Source organism: Leucopleurus acutus (assembly GCF_964270905.1).
Source record: "Leucopleurus acutus genome assembly, chromosome: 16".
NCBI classification, from domain to species: Eukaryota; Metazoa; Chordata; class Mammalia; order Artiodactyla; family Delphinidae; genus Leucopleurus; species Leucopleurus acutus.
The window spans coordinates 41,416,683-41,432,841 of NC_139158.1; the positions used below are offsets into that span (position 1 = coordinate 41,416,683).

General features: G+C 44.6%; 1 protein-coding gene across 1 annotated transcript in view; it reads left to right on the forward strand.

Moving 5' to 3' along the window:
* Positions 1-864: 864 nt before the first annotated feature.
* The window catches only part of CFAP61 (cilia and flagella associated protein 61), a gene marked incomplete at both ends in the record, with an annotated part of 251,678 nt that continues 236,383 nt past the window's right edge, over positions 865-16,159 (forward strand). Inside the window, 5 exons of the mRNA XM_082857551.1 lie at positions 865-1,007; positions 8,151-8,301; positions 11,251-11,327; positions 12,123-12,190; positions 12,427-12,553. Of these exons, the coding sequence (XP_082713677.1) occupies positions 865-1,007; positions 8,151-8,301; positions 11,251-11,327; positions 12,123-12,190; positions 12,427-12,553 (566 nt within the window). The remainder of the gene's footprint in view (positions 1,008-8,150; positions 8,302-11,250; positions 11,328-12,122; positions 12,191-12,426; positions 12,554-16,159) is intronic.

The window sequence follows — 16,159 nt, forward strand, 5'->3', positions numbered from 1 at the left end:
TAAGAAAATAAGATGTTTTTCCTTAGGCAAAAAGAAGAGAGGAAACAGAAAGGAAGGGAGGGAGAGATGGAGGTAGGAAGGGAGGAAAGGAAACAGAGAGGGAGGGAGAGACACACACATTGAGGCCTCGAGACATCGAGAGAGAGAGATTGAGCTCATTTGCTGCCTGCTGTTCTGTCAGCAGCATCCCCACCGTGTCTCTCTGAACATGAGACTCTCCACCATTGCTGTCATTAGAGATTCTCCTCAGATTGGCTGTGGGAAAGGCTGAGTTCTACAAAGAAAGCAGGTACTGTATCCTGGAGCTTCCCAGAGACTTTCATGGGCATAGCGGCCCCTGCAGAAGGCCTTTGCAAGCAGTGCCTCTTACACTTATTTGACCACAGGACTCTTTTCCCTTCAAAATACCTCTCAGGACTGCTGCCCCTCAGGGCTCCAGTTTGGGGAGCTCTGTATGGACCATGGGCGGCAACTGTTTTTCCCCTGTAACTCCTGACCACGTGCCATGGCAGCTGATTAAATATGAAGACCCTGAATCAGTAAATAATTCCTTTCAATGTTCTTCAGTCCTATTGTTTGAATATTTTAAAGCAGCTTTGTGGGAAACAAAGAATACAGTTGCAGACATTTCTAGACAGGCCAGTCCTCAGAAACATCATTCTCCTGGAGAGACACGTGTCAACTGGTTTTTGGGGACAGTCGTCACAGCCTACCCCCAGGGGAGATGCGTCCCACCAGCCACGCTCACTCTGACCACACGGAAATTGGAGGAATGTCCTGTTTCGTAAGTACTGAAGCCAGACTGGCTTGTCATCTCAGGCTAACTGTGGGCTGTTTTGCTCTCTTTCGGGGACAGGATCAAAAATGTCAGTACTCACTTCTCCAAGAGGAAAGGTGGAGGTGGTTCACTGCCGAAGAACAGAGTCACAGGATATTTATTGCATCAAAAACCTCATTAGAAAATTTACCCAGAAGCTGTTTGGGAGTCTTAATATCATCTCTCTTCTGTAAGTACATAGCAAAGGGGCTCCACTCCTTTGTCCTTGTGGGGCTTGGTGAGGAAAGGGCAGCAGGAAAATCTGCCCTATTGAGCGGGAGATCTCTGGGAACAACCATCGCTAAGTCCTGTAACAACATGTAAATTGAAAAGACTTCTCATGACTTCTGGATTCAGGCAAACTAGGGTTCAAATCTCAACTGCCCCACCCACTAGTAGAGTCACTTAGCTACCCATTTTGAGAATTTATTTTCTTTCTGACTCTGTGCTTTGCCAACATCATCTTGTTTAACTCTGAGGTAGCCACTGTCATGCCCATTTTACAGATGAGAGAGTGGAGGCTCGCCCAAGGTCCAGCAGTTAGTAAGTGACAAAGCCTGGATGTGCTCTTAGCCACTCCTGTTGAAATGTTCTTCTGATCTTCAAAATATGCCTAGGTTTTTTTTAAAATCTTTTTTCTCCCTATTTTGTTTTGTTTTTTTTGGACACCAGAATATGAATATCCTATATGCTGTTCCTCATTATTTTTATTGAAAATGATAAGAGAGAGCACGGTGTTCTGGATTTCATAAAGCTTCAGGTTAAATACAATTGAAATGTTTAAACTAGGCCAGCCTAAGACATTAAAATTTGCAATTTCTGATCACCACACTGATGAATGTAACGTAAATTTGGCACAGTTTTGTTGGAGAACAATATGTGTATAAAAATGCTTTAAAACTATGTATAACAATGAAATGATTTCATTTTTTTTTGACATTATGGTGAATTAAACACCTTAATGATGTCCTCTGGATGGAAACATGTTGATACATACACACACACACACACACACACACACACACGTACGGACTGTGCAGAGAACATTGTCAAAATGAAATCAGAAACTTCAGGACAATAGCAGGAACCCACACCACTTTCTCCTTGAGGATTTTTGCTGCATTCTAGAAACCTCACAGTTTTGTTTTGACAGGTTCACAAAGAACAGAAGATAAATACTCCATCCACTTAAGGAGGGAAGTATTAGATTTCTTTGTATAAAACTGTGCAGTTCTTTGTAAGGATGAAGGAGACAAACACACTGCATAAAAGTAAGGAAACTAGCCTGTTTCAACCTCAGCATGAATGAAGGGGGATAAATCCTTCCCCAAGAATTCATAAGCACGTGTTGATTCAAAGTCTGTGTTAATTATCTGCATGGTCCCCAAAAGCTTCAAAACTTCCCAAGTAATGAATGCATTTTTAGACCACCTAAACTAGTTTACCCATAGACTGAATAAAGTAGAGGAAGTGGAGAATTTGATTAAAAGTGGTTGCACGTTAGTAGTGTGTCCAGGAGACCCACTGAAATAAGTACAGCTCAGGTCTGAAGGGGTGGAGCTTCAGCTCAGACTTCAAATAATACTCACAGATAAAATTCAAAGGAACATGAGCTCACAGTCAAAAATCAAAAATATACAAGGAGACATTCACCATTAGTGAGAACCAACAACAAAAAACTATACAGCAGAATCAGACTCTCAAAGACTTCAGATATTAAGTCAAAGAATATAAAATAACTATGCTTACTTTGTCTAAAGTGAGAAGATATGTTTTAAAAGACCATAAAAATGAAAAATGAGAATTAAAAAAAGTCTAATAGACCATCTAGAAAAAAATAGAGTTAATATTAAAAGCTCTGTGGATGAATTAGACATTGTAATAGACACAGCTAAAGACAGAAGTAGTGAACTGGGGTATCAATACCAATAAATCACCTAGAATTCAGCACAAAGAGACAGAGACAAAAAATAAGAATGGAATATTTAACAAATAGGTCTAATCAGACTTCTAAAGGGAGTTGATAGGAAGTGCAAGAGTCAATATTTGAAGAGATAATGGCCCAGAATTGTTGAGAAGCACCAATTCTTCTAGAAAACTCAGTGGATCCCAAATAGGAAAAATACACAGAGAATTCTACAACTAACCACATCATAATGAAACAGCAAAACACCAAAGCTAAAGAGAAGATCTGAAAAATAACTATAAAGAAAAGACAAATTACCTGCAAACAACTAAAAATTAGACTAATGATGATTTCTCACTAGCAACAATGGTACCCAGAAGATAGTGGAATGTCTTTAATATTGGAGAGAAAATAACATCAAACTAGAATTGTATACCTAGAGAAACAATTTTTCAATACCTAGGGGAAAATGAATGCATTTTTTAGACAAACAAAAGCTAGTTTACCAGTGACTCTGAATTAAGGAAATTCCTCAGAATATACTCTAGGCAGACGGAAGAATATCCCAGCTGGAAAACCCAAGATAAAAGAAGGAATGTAAACAAAAATATGTACAAATATGAGAAAAATCTAGCTTGTATGAAATAATAACATTAATAATGACTAATTTAATATAGGTATTAAATGTAAATGGTAAGTTATAAGATATGAATAATAAGTTAGCTAAAATACAGGACAAAAATAGCAGATAAATTGGGAGTCATGTGATTAGATTGAAAGTACTCTTAAGGTATTGTTCAGGGGGAGGGTTGGTAGCTAGTATTCAGAGGTGCTCCCCCTCCCTCCCATGAGCCACATGTCCTGCATTCAGTCCTTTTGTAGTCCCTTCTTGTCCTGAATCAGGGTTGGCCCTGTGTAACCAATAGAAGTCAGTAAAAGTGATGTTTTATGACTTCAAGTCTAGATCATAAGAAGTCTGCAGCTTCCACTGGGCTCTGGAATGCTCCCTCTTGGAACCCAGATGCCATACTGTTAAATGCTCAAGTCATGTGGCCACACGCAGGTGCTTCACTTGGCATCCTCAGCCGAGCTCCCAGCCAACAACCAGCATCAACTGCTAACAGTATGAGTGGAGCTGTTCTAGACATTGGATAGTCAGGTGACTCCAGCCACCAGCACCACTTGACTGCCATCACCTGAGAGATCCCAACCAAAAACTTCTCAGTCAAGCCCAGCCAGCCCACAGAACCATGAGGGATAATAATGAATTGTTTTAAGCCACTAAGCTTAGGGGTGGTTTGGTACATGTCAGTTGATAACTGGAGCAGAGGGTAAAGACCTTGTTAGAAATATATGTTAACGTGGCTAGAATAATCATTTAAAGATAGGTGTAGAGATTATAGCTTCTGATCTATAGAGGGAAAATGGAACAAGAAATTTATAACAAACTGAATCTCAAAGAAGGCAAGAAAGGAAGAAAAAAGAAACAAAACATAGAACATATTAAAATCATGTAATAGGAAGATAGAAAACAGTTCAGTTATATCAGTAATCAAAATAAATGTATTTGAACAAAATTTTTCAGTTTAAAGAGAAAGATGGGCGGATTGGCTAAAAACAGAACAAAACAAACAGCAGTCATATTTTACATATAAGAGACACACCTAATATATAAAGTCACAGAAGGATTTAAAGTCAAAGTATTTGGGAAAAAAAAGATGCCAGCCAAAATCTCATCCAAAAAAAGGCTACTGTTGCTGTATAAATAGCAGACAAAATATACTTTTGGCAGAAAGGATCATTGCAGATAAAGAGAGTCATTATAGCAATATAATGATAAAAGATTTTGTGCTTGAGGGAGGTGTGACAATTTAAACTTGCATGCTCCTAGTGACAGTCATAAAATATATAAAGCAAAAAATCAATAGAACCAAAGGATGAAATAGACATACCCACCATCATAATGGGAGGTTTAATATACCTCTGTTAATAATTGAAAGGTCGGGCTTCCCTGGTGGCGCAGTGGTTGAGAGTCCGCATGCCGATGCAGGGGACACGGGTTCGTGCCCCGGTCCGGGAGGATCCCACATGCCGCAGAGCGGCTGGGCCTGCGAGCCACGGCCGCTGAGCCTGCGCGTCCAGAGCCTGCGCTCCACAACGGGAGAGGCCACAACAGTGAGAGGCCCACGTACCGCAAAATAAATAAATAAATAAATATAAAATAAATGAAAGGTCAAGCAAACTGAAAATCAGTTACAACAGGAAAGATTTCAACAAGAACCCAATTAAAGAACTTGATCTAACGGATATATGTAGAACACTGTAGCCAGTGTTAGAACATACATAATCTTGTCAAGTAGACATGGAAACATGTATAAAAACTAACTTCCTCTTAGGCCATGAAGCAACCCCAGCAGTGGTTAGTGCCACAAAGAGCGTTCTTTGACAACAATGCAATGGAGTTAGAGATCAATAACAAAAAGATAATTAAGGAACGCCCATATATTTGAAAAATTTTAAATGCAATAATAAATAATCATGGGTCAAAAAAGAAAAATTAGAATACATGAGTTGAATGAAAATAAAAATATATGTTAGATATATAATTATACGTATGTAAATGTAAATACATACAATACGTGAAATCAAGTTAACTCTGGTGTTGCAGCTAAAGCAGGTGTGGGCGTTGATGACATTGGAGGCTCCCATGCCTCCCCTATTCTCTGGGCCTCTGTGTTCCTCCCTGCACTGTAGTCTCTGCCTCTGAAATCAGCCTGGAGCTGTGACTCATCCAATAGAATGTGTTGGACATGTGCTGTGCCGGTCCCTGGTCCCTGGTCCCTGAGCACCCTACCCCTGCTGGGCCTTGGAGTGGCTGTAAGGTTCCTGGAATCCATGTGTCTGATGTGTTTATGTATTTTCTGAATTGGCAGGTACAAAAAGCGTAACTTACATCATGTGGGAGGGGAGTAGTGAAAGTTTTTTTAATGTGAAAATGGGGCCCTTATAACGTTGAGACCTGCCTTAGAAGCCAGCCTATTTTCAGAAGTAAAAGTAAATTTACATTTTCATTAGTGTCCTGGAGCTCCCCAGACAGCTCCCTTGCTACCCAGCCCTTGTAGCCTTTCGTTTTCACATTAGGTAACTAACTCCCATCCCCTCGCCGGCCAGCCTCAAGCTTCCAGACCCATCTTACGGGCATTTCTAAAACTGGCGGTTTCTTTTCTCGTTTATTCAGTTTCCTTTTATTGACTGCTGGCTCAGTCACTGAGATACAGGAAAGAGTAACAGTGGTCTCACCTAAAAACCCTGCTCAGTTTTAGGGGAGGACATGAGCGGATTGGGCAGAGCGGGTGAGTGGGGAAAGGGCCACAAGAGTGGCCACTTGGTGTGCAGATGGCACAGTGCAGTCAGGGGGGGCGGAAGCTCCACGGTTCAGAGCATGAGGAGGGGCACGTAAAGGGACTCTGAGCCCTGTTTCACTCACGCTGCTTAATGAGGCAGAAAATGGAGACACTGTTTCACCAAGATTTCCACCAAGTACGGTTAAGTAAAACGAGTGTTGGCTGAACTTGGAAAACTCCTTAAACCAATTGAATAAATGAAGCACTGCTCTAATGAAAAGAACTCTAATTTCTATTGCTGGATAATATCTTCGAGCTTTAATATATTTTCTGTGAAATACATACCTGTGCTCGTGCTTGTGTCTATATATTTTTAAGGGCTCCTTTGGTTTGGATTTGGCTTATTACAAAGAATAATTTTAAACCAGCTTTAAAGAAACACACCTTCTCCCTCTACCTTTTTCCCTCCTCTCCCTCTTTTGCTCCCATGATGATTTTTATCTGTCCTGTAGAGGACCTACTGGCTGAGAGGTAATAAGAAGTGAAATTGTACATACAAAAGGATATGCTGCCAAAGTTACTTTCTGTAGTCAGGCTCTCTGGAAATTGCAGTGCATTTTCCCATTGAAACAATGTTATTGGTGGCTGGCTGCCCACAAAAGCCTATTTAATCTCTAATGTCTGTGCCATATAGTACCATGCTAATTGTACTACAGAACACAACCGCCACCCTAGGTTCCCATGGATAAATGCATTTCAAGTTCAAATTGGGATTCCAGGAATACATTTCCCTTGCTTCCCTGAGGGGATGGCAGCTGCCTGGTCCCAGCTCTTGCCCACTTCCTCCTCTACCACGTCTATCACTATCATTGCTGATGCTCCGTGGTCCCGTGCCCTGGGCCTTTTCTCATCTGGGTTAGAGCGAGGACTGTCAGTGTGAAGCCATAGGTCGTGGCTCTGGGAGCCCGGAGCAGGGGACCCCAGAGGACCAGGAGCTGGAGGGAGCCCTGCGGGAGTGGAATGAGGGGTAGGGGCTTCAGTGAATCAGACGGGAGGAGCTCCTCCTCCCGCTAATGAGCGCCCTGTGTGGATCCCCTGTTCTTGGTACCAGAGGGCAGCCAGCTGCAGTGCCTGGGCCAGGGGCACCCCTGGTGGAGTCCCCGGTGGCTGAGGACTGTGACTTCCTGTGAGAGGGGATGGTGGCTGGAGGTGCTGAGATTGCTGTCCTAAGCACAGTGTTTCCCAAAGGTGCCCACAGCTCTGGTGGGACCCAAGTGATTTGACTCAAACCATGCAAGAAATTTTTTTTTTTTTTTTTTAGTGGTACGCGGGCCTCTCACTGTTGTGGCCTCTCCCGTTGCGGAGCACAGGCTCCGGACGTGCAGGCTCAGTGGCCATGGCTCATGAGCCCAGCCGCTCCGCGGCATGTGGGATCTTCCTGGACCGGGGCATGAACCTGTGTCCCCTGCATCGGCAGGCGGACTCTCAACCACTGCGCCACCAGGAAAGCCCCAGAGCAATTTTTGTTTTAAGTGTCATCTCTTCATTTTTATAGTTACCTTCTGTTTATAGGAAGGTATAATGGTTTTCCATTTATGATAGCGATGTAAAATTTTTTTATTGAAATAGACTTATTTCAGCCAAAAGTGAACTGGCTTAAAGAAAATAATTAAGTACTGGAAGTGCATGTGTGTGAGGGACACGTACGTGGGCCAGTTGGCCATCCTAAATGTATGTGTTTAGGGCAACACAGTGGAGCTGGCAACATGGAGAGGATGGGGAAGACTACGGTCAACGGTTTCCCCAGCCTGTCTCCAAGGGAGGGGTATTGGACACGTTATATCATAGACGTGACACCTTTCTAATGAAGTGTAATTTTCTGTAAAGATGGGGTTGGTAGCACCAGATGTCCTGAAAGGTGCACTTCCATACTTGCTGCCACATCGCTCCCACCTCTTCCATAGGCTATCATATCTCGTGCAGTGGTTGCCAAGATCCAGTAGCCAAAGGTGGGAGAGAACGACACCTCTTCATCTCACTTCTGGTACCTTCCTCATGTGTGCAATTGGAATCGTTTCCGCAGGGAGAAGGCAAACCTTGCCATCACCCTCCACAATGACCAGGAGGAGATCATGGCCCAGGCCACCTTCCTAGACTATCCCAGCTGGAATGTCGCCCCACAGGACGACTGGGTGTCCGTGTTCCGGGAGATGGACAGTGAAATCCCATGCACAGTGAGTAACCATGCACATTGCTTATGAGAAGAGCTTGAATTTGGAAGGGAAGTCCTATGTTTGCATATAGGTCTTCTCAGTTTTTAGACTGAGCAGTTCAAAAGTCACAACAGAAAGTGTGTGACATCATGACAGACAGAAATGAACTTATCTGGTGGAGAGGGAAGGGGAGTCTGAGAGCAGGAAGCCTCAGAGGAGGACTGGGGGTGGGGCACGGCAAGGAATTAGTGGAGCATCAGGACTGCGCTTCCCAGGCCTCCACGCTGTGCTCCCAAGTCTTTGACCTGCTGGGAGGGACCTGCCATTTACACATCTGCCCCTGAAATAATGACAACAGGGCCTCAGATTCAAGTCATGCTCTGTAATTTTCAAAGTGCCCTCATGGGCTCTGGCTTATTTGATGTCTCCCAGCTGCGGACACAGGACACCCTGTCGACCCACAGAAGCCAGGTCATCGGGTCTCGGGGAGTTGGGCTTTGGTAGCCTGAGCTGTCCCTCGGCTGCCAGAGCCAGGCCAGCATCCGGGCCAGTTGCTGCAGAGAGCCAGAGCTGAGGCTGCAACTGCGGGCAGCACGCTTGCCCTGTCGGTGGAGTTCAAGAGTGCGTCCCGGAGCCCTGGGGAACGGCAACTGTGTGAACGAGTGGACTCGTGCGTGCGCACACACGCAAACACGCACAGCCCAGCACTCAGTTACCCAGCATCTGTTCAGCTAGAGGCTGCCTCCCCCTGGTCCCCTGCGCTCGCAGTCACCACTGTCAGAAAAATTATCTCAAGCTTGGAAATAGACCAACAAGATTCTTTCCATTGTGCTTGTACTTTTGATTGATTTTCTATTGACTGAGCTATTTTACAGTTCCGCAGGAACAGTGATGAACTGGTAGATTTTTGTTCATTTGAGATGTAAATAACTTCAGTGTGGTGGAAGAGATAACCTCAAAGGTTACAGTTTCTGGCCCAGTGGGACCTGAACTCTTTTGTATCTAGCTGGGCAGTCTTCTAACATTTCCTCATTAAAACTGCCTGAAGCCAGCGTCTCAAGTGCAATGAATCGTTTTGTATCATCTCACTGGTCACCTCATGGATTGATGGGTTGAATCAATCTCTGATACGTGCATTTTGTATTTGCATTAGGGTCATGATTTTATCTTTTTGAGAATTATAAATTAACATCATTCTTCCTAAATTCTTTCCCCTTTTGTTCCTTTTCTTGTTCTTTTAAAATTGTTTCTTTTTAAACTACTTCCTTCAATAATGTAGAGCTGGGCCGGTCCTGGAGGGTACATCAGCCATATGTAGCTATTGGGGCACTTGAAATGTGGCTAGTTTGAACTGAGATGAGCTCCAAGTATAAAATATGCACTGGACATCAAACACTCAGTAGGAAAAAAAAGAGTATAAAATACCTTGTTGAGAATTTTTATATTTACTACTTCTTAAAAGGATAATAATGTGAATATATTAGGTTAAATAAAATATATTAACATTTATTTCACCTGTTTACTTCTTTTTAAAAATATATCTACTAGAAACTTGAAAATTACATATGTTCCCAGCATTTGTGGCTTGAATTATTTTCCTATTGGACAGCATGGGTATAGAGGCTTATGACTTAATGGCTTACCTACCCCGGGGGTATCTGCAACTAAATAATTATTTTTATCTTAAAGCTAAGGAATAAATATTGAACTGTAATATTTTTGATGGAAGAGAGAATTTGGGGGATAAATCAGCCAAGTAATAAACCATGCGCTAGCAAGGCGAGTCCTGACCAGAATGTAAAGCAGATGCCATGGGGTTAGGTAAGTCCATGTATGGGAAGTGCTCACATTGCGACATTGAACTCTCACTGTCGCTGTTGTTATCTGGACTCTGGAGTTCGTGTTGCTTGCCTCTGGGGAGTTTTCAAGCTCATGAACTAAACTCATGATTCTTCTCTCGCCATTTTATGTCTGATAAACACCTTCTGAGTGTTCTTAGAGCACGTGCCACCCAACAGGAGGGGAGACCGAGGCACACGGATGTGCAGGTGGTCACCCAAGGCCGTCTATGAAATTGCTCAGGAAACAAGAGACACAGAAGTGCTCCTGTTGTCCAGATCGAGGTGCAAGCACTGCCCTCACCTCACCACTCAGCCCCCTCCCATTTGCATTGTCTCTAGAATTTGAGGATCTGTCCATAAACACAGGGGTACTGAGCTGAACAGAGGGATGTGGGGATGTGTAGAGCAACTCCTCATGACCAGCCACTTAGAAAGTCTTCAGTACAACTGAGTCACATTGCTGTACGGAAGAAATTAATAGTGTCGTAAATCAACTATACTTCGATAAAATAAAAAAAAAAAGTTATGGGGCAGCATTCTTTAAAACTCCTAAAGACGTGACCCGAAAGCCATATTAGAATCTTACTACTTTGTTTTCCGCTCCCAGGTTTTCTGGGTCCCGAGCGTAGTATTTGCTTCTGACTCTGGGAATGTTGAACAAAACAAGCCGTTGGATTCCTAGTGGGGCATCTGCCTTCCATCCTCCAAATTCATGAGAGGCGCTTTCCCTGGTGTCACTTGAATAGAGCAGCAGCTGCTGACTCCAGAGCCCCGGGGGAGGAGGATTGTCTTTCACTTGGGCTGAGGCGCCCTGGGGACAAGACCACTGAGTTCAGAATCGACTTCAGTCCCCCGCAGGCGCCCCCCTGCCCGCGGCCGTAGTGAGGCGGGAGGAAGGGCCCGACACGCTGGACTCATTTACGACCCCCCCTTTCCTTGAATAATTCCAAGCTAGGAGGACAGAAAGTGGCTCGAACCCTGCCTGGGTGTCTCCTTATTTTAGACATAAAATATCTTCCATCGACACCAGGCAGCTCTGTGCCATGGCTGCCCCCAGACCCTCCCCCTATCTCCCACCCCTCCCCTTGCTCTGACTCAGCCTCTAATCGTGTCCTCTTTTCTTCTGCAGCCTCTGAACACGTTGTTCATGCACCTCTTTGTGGCTGTGGACGAGTATTCTGTCGGCTGCTGCAAAGAGATTATTCGGTGAGTGGCCACGGTGTGGCAGACAGTGACACGGGGCAGTGGCAGCAGCATCGTAGACGAGACACGTTCATGTCTTTATCATGTCTTTAACTATCTGGATAGTCAAAAAAATATTTTTAAAGGAAATTCTTTGAGGTGTTCAATTTGCTTGTACTTTCTGGCTCTAGTCAAGCATTTACTCTGAACGGTGGTGATGCTTCTGAAAGAATACAATCCTTCCTTTGAATGGACGCCTTTAACTACCACTGTTGGAGGCAAACAGGTCACACGGTCATTTGAAAAAAATGGATTTGGGGGGAGGAGGGGAAGAGAAGAGGTCACAGGCTTGGATGTTTCTAAAAATAGTTTTCCTCAATCTCATCCTTAGACATGTTATTAACAGGACCGCCTGCAGAAACCTGACCCGCAGGGCTTCTGCCACAACGGGTCTCTGACAGGCTGCATAGACACTTGGGGGTGGTGGCCTCAGCTCTCAAGTCACTTTGCAGTGTCACACCAGACCATCCAGATGCCAGGGCAAAGGTTAATCTCAGCAGAAACCTGGTGCACCGCGTGGACATGGTGCCTTGGTTCTCGCTGCCTCCGTGGAACAGATAGAAGAGGGGGCATTTGGAATCCAGGGAAAAGCAGAGAAGAAAAAGGAATTGCCTCGAAGGTGTTCTTGCCTTTGCAGGCAGGGAGCAGGGCACCCAGGTAGATCTATGAACGCCTCATTTTTGTAGTGAAGGCGTTCGTCTCGCCAGGTGCTGGCTAATAGGATTGTTGACACTCCGTCCCTTCCCATTCCCTCGCCAGGACCGTGTTCAAGGCGGTGCCAGACCTGCACTTCATATTCCTCATCGTGCCGTCCTACATGAGCCTCGGTAAGTCCTCCTCCACCACCTCCTGACCCCAGTCGCTAACGTAGGAAATTTGTGCTTAAAATGGGGCTTTGGGGATGGGACATAAGAACCACGGGTCTCCAGGTCCTCAATGTATAATGTGCCCATTCGACTGTAACAATTAAAACACACATTAGAATGGAAACTGCATTTGCCCTGAAGTCCTAAAGTTATTCCTTGGTAAATTGAGGCCTCACTTCTTTGTCTCTGGGATTTAGGCTCGACTCTCATAACTGTGTTCGACCAAGTGGGGAACATTCCAAACCTGACATATGATGAGGACTTTGCCGTGCACATATGTCACAGGCACAGCCACTACCCTCAGCTACACATCCGCAAAGCCAGGTAAGTGTGGAGCCGTGCCTTTTGCTACCTAAGCTTTACCCTGACGGTTACCTTACAAAGAGTTTAAAAACTGCCGCTTCTTACAGTAAGTGATGATAGCTTGAATGAAATCGCTTTATAATACCCGGAAGCATTACTTCATTTGGAGATGTTTACAATTCCCCTTGATGACATAACTTGCAGGACTGAATATCTGATGAGACCCATTTGGTGCCGTGTAGTCAGCAAAGCTGTGCATTTACTACTTAAGGGTTTCTGAAGACACACAATCCTTGGCTCCACACTGAGTGAAATAACTTTCAAATAAAACAAACATAGAAATGAATCTGCCTATTTAGTTTCCCCAGTAAAGCCCACCTATTTTCCAGCATTCAGTGAATGAGGATTCTGTTGACCCCAAAGAGGAGTTTTCCAAGCTGAAAGTCTTTACCATCCACGGCCACATGACATGCCTTGAAGGTCAGCAATCTCAAGGCAATAGCTGTGGCAGATTCTGTTTTCCAAAGAAGGCCATCTTCCATCCTGCATGCTCTCCTATAATGTGGCCTGGCCGCTCTTCTCATCAAGAGGTGGGCTCCGTGTCCGCTCTTTTTGAGTCTGGGTGTTTTATGGCTGCTGTGGCCACACAGCATGGCGGAAGGGATGCTCTGTGACGTGGGAGGTTGGGAGGCTTCTGCCTTGTTCTCTTGGGATGCTCGCTGTGGAGGAGACGAGGGGCAGAAGTCTGACTGCCCTGAGACCACCGTGCCGGAGAGGCCACAAGTCAGTGCTGGGCCCGCAGCCCCAAGGGGCTACCGCTGACAGCATTCACCATGTGGATGTGCAGCCCAGGAGAACCCCCAGTGTCTGCATCCCCGCTGACATCTGACTGCAGCCACACGAGAGACCCCAAGCACGCACTGCCCAGCTGAGTCCTCCCAGGTTTCTGATGCACAAAACTGTGAGCAAAATAGAACAGCTGTTTTGAAGTAAGAGGGCCTATAAAATCATTTCACAAGGGTGGTTGGTTCCTTTATCAGTGAAGAGTAAGCTGTATCTTTTGGGGGTAACCATTGCCATATTTGTTTTTGTTTGTTTGTTTTTATTTTGGGCTGCACCACGTGGCATGCGGGGATCTTAGTTCCCCGACCAGGGATTGAACCCGTGCCCCTGGCAGTGGAAGCGTGGAGTCGTAACCACTGGACTGCCAGGGACTTCCCACCATTGCCATATTTGATGAGTGCTGCATTTCTTTAGAAAGTATGGAAACTAAATTTTTTAAAAAGCAAGAGCCTAATGTTTACCAGGCATGTAGTGTTATGGCATAATTGTTAAGAATTTGCAGTAATGACATCAGGTAGATCTTGATCCTGATCTTGGTTTTACTACTCACCAGATGGGTTAACTTAAAGAAGGAACTGGGCCTCCGCAGGCCTCAGTTTCCTCTCTGTCCGTGGGTGTGAGCATATTGTCTGCTGTATGGGACTGTTGTAGTCATGGGATGAGCTGATAAAAATCAAGTACTTAGCACACTGCCAGTCACATGTAGGTGCCCAAGGAAATTAAATATTATTATTAATATTATTAGAGTTATGTGGGGAAGAGAGACCCATCTATGATAAACTGTGATGCTGTGTAGCTTGAAGGAGGGAAGGGCAGAGAGGGATGAAGACAGCTTCAACCCCCCAGGCACCCCAAAATCTAAATGTCCATCAACGTGTAAATGTTCACAAACTGTGGTACCTCTGTACAATGGACACTACTCAGCAATGAAATGGAATAAACTACGTGTACACACAATAGCATGGATCAGTCTCAGAAAGCTTATGCTGAATGAAAGAAGGCAGACATAGAAACAAAGACCATATACTGTTGATTTCACTTGTAAGATGTACAAAACAGGAGAGGTCAGATCAGTGGTTGCCTCTGGCGGAGGGAAGAGTGATGGTGGGAGGGATGCGGTGGGGAGACAGTGCTCTGTGCATTGATCGGGGTGCACGTGGCGCACGCGGCTGTCAAAGGTCATCCAGCTGCACTCTTAATATCTGTGCACTGTACACTATATTATTATACCTCAGTGGGAAAAATGTAAAAGAAAAGAGGCTTCATAGAGAAGGTAGCCTCTGAATCTGGTCAGGAAGGGTGAGTCAGAGTTCAGCCAGATGGACAGATGGGCAAAGGCGTGGAGGCAGGAAAGCACCCGGAATGTCTGCTACCAGGCAGGTGGGCAGATGTGAGGAAGAGCAGAAAAACTGTGATGAGCAGGCTTTAACTTGGAGCCAGCAGGGAGCACTGAAGAAAGGCATGGTATGGACTGTATGCTAAAAAGAACTGCTTTTTATGTGGCCAGTGGCTTGCAGGGGAGGAGCACAGAACAGTCTGGCCAAGAATGATGCCGGCTGGAATTCAGGCAGTGACGAATCAAAGAGGTCCAGGTTGGGGAATGGATCAAGGCGGGTGCATAGATGCAAAGAAATGTTTGAGAGGGAAGGTGCAGTTTGACTACCAATTGGTTAGAGAAGTTGAAGGATGAGAATGAGTTAATGGTGACTCGGGGTTTCAACTTTAGGGGGGATGGTGGATTCATTAACTGAAAGTGGAAATAATAGCACTAGATGGACAGGAGACAGTTGGAAATACAGGGCTTCTCATGAATGAGGAGATCATGAGAATAACGGAGATGGTCTAGTTGAGGGGGAGATTTTAAAGTGGAAAGCAGAGGATTAGAGCACAATTTTGAAAGATGAAAGTGAGCCGTTAATGATTGTAAAGAAAAATTGGAAGAGGAGTATTGTAGAAGTCAAAGATTCTTAAAGTGGCAAATCAAATAATTCGTAGGGAAATCAAATAATTTGAATACAAAGAAGAGACCGTTGGATTTGGTAATTTAAAAGACACAGATGAGATGAATAAAATTGATGAACTACTAGCTAAACTGACCAAGAAAAAAAAGAAAGAAAATATATCACCGATATCAGTATTGAAAGAGGTGATATCATTACAGATCCTATAGACATTGAAAGGATAAGGGAAGACTGCAACAACTCTATAAATTCAACAATTTGTGTTCAAACACAAACTACCAAAACTCATTTTAGAAATAAGAATAGGACTTCCCTGGTGGTGCAGTGGTTAAGAATCCCCCTGCCAATGCAGGGACACGGGTTCGAGCCCTGGTCCGGGAAGATCCCACATGCCATGGAACAACCAAGCCCACGCACCACAACTACTGAGCCTGCGCTCTAGAGCCTGCGAGCCACAACTACTAAGTCCTGCGTGCCTAGAGCCCATGCTCTGCAACAAGAGAAGCCACCGCAGTGAGAAGCCCACGTACCACAACGAAGAGAAGCCCCTGCTTGCCACAACTAGAGAAAGCCCGCGCGCAGCAAGGAAGACCCAATGCAGCCAAAAATAAATAAATAAATAATTAATTAAATTTACTTAAAAAAAAGAATAACTTGAGTAATTCTATACCTATTAAAGAAAAGTCCAGTGAACTTTGGGTGAGAGGGAGGGTGACTGCCTGCCCTGACCCCTCCCCCATCCCCCACTTCCAGGATTTGGGCCTCAGCTTTCTCCCAGGCTCATCCCTTTGGCTCCTCTGCACCAGTCTTGGCCATTCAGTCC